Source organism: Myotis davidii, unplaced genomic scaffold (assembly GCF_000327345.1).
Source record: "Myotis davidii unplaced genomic scaffold, ASM32734v1 scaffold807, whole genome shotgun sequence".
In the NCBI taxonomy this organism is placed as follows: Eukaryota; Metazoa; Chordata; class Mammalia; order Chiroptera; family Vespertilionidae; genus Myotis; species Myotis davidii.
This window is the reverse complement of record NW_006298272.1, coordinates 905,312-906,107: the sequence shown is the minus strand read 5'-3', so window position 1 is coordinate 906,107 and position 796 is coordinate 905,312. Positions and strand designations below refer to the sequence as shown.

The 796-nt window shown below is 61.4% G+C and overlaps 1 protein-coding gene across 1 annotated transcript in view; it reads left to right on the top strand.

Annotated features, from left to right (window-relative positions):
- The window catches only part of CSMD1 (CUB and Sushi multiple domains 1), a 710,708-nt gene that overhangs the window by 653,477 nt on the left and 56,435 nt on the right, over positions 1-796 (top strand). Inside the window, exon 44 of the mRNA XM_015570591.1 lies at positions 741-792. Within this exon, the coding sequence (XP_015426077.1) occupies positions 741-792 (52 nt within the window). The remainder of the gene's footprint in view (positions 1-740; positions 793-796) is intronic.

Genomic DNA, 796 nt, shown 5'->3' with positions numbered 1-796 from the left:
CTCCCATGCCCCCCTGTGTCCTCCCAGACACCCCTGTGACCCCCCAGACACCCCTGTGATCCCCCAGACACCCTTGTGACCCCCCAGACACCCCATTTGACGTCCCAGACACCACTGTGACCCCCCCAGACACCCTGTGACGTCCCAGTCACCCCCGTGACCCCTCCCATGTCCCTGAGACCCAGACCCCCAGCTGAGGAGGAGCGTGAGGATGTGGTTGTCCCTGAGGAAAGGTGGACAAGTGGAGAAGGACCTCAGGTGACCTGCCTGAGCGTGCTGTGTGGTGCATGACCCAGGATTGCTCTCACTCAGGGCGTAGCGGAGGCCATTTGCTTTACCGACTGAGTGTAATCTGTTTCTTACAGAAAAGCTGGTAGGCTCCTCTCGTCATGAGACAGGGATGCTCCCAGAACCACAGTTTCCCGTAGATGCTAATATTTTATTCCGTGTTTTAAAATCATATCAATTCAGTAGCAAGACCTCCATAAACCTCCCCCAGAATCACGGAGACGCCGTTGGGTTTAAGGCTGAAAGTGGGGGTTCTGGAAGGAGGGTGGTACCTGGCATTGTGGGTCCTGGAATGCGGGCCATGTCGCTCCCACTCCCCGGGAAGGCCAGCGGGGTGCAGGGGGTCAGCGGGCGCCTCCAGGCGTGTCCACAGCAGCGCCCACCTGACAGAGGAGCAGGGAGGCTCCTGGGAGCCCCCGGACCTCCCTCCAGCGGCTGCACTCTCCCCGCAGGGACGGCCCGGACCAGAGCGCGGCCCAGCTCGGCGTCTTCAGCGGGAACACGGCCC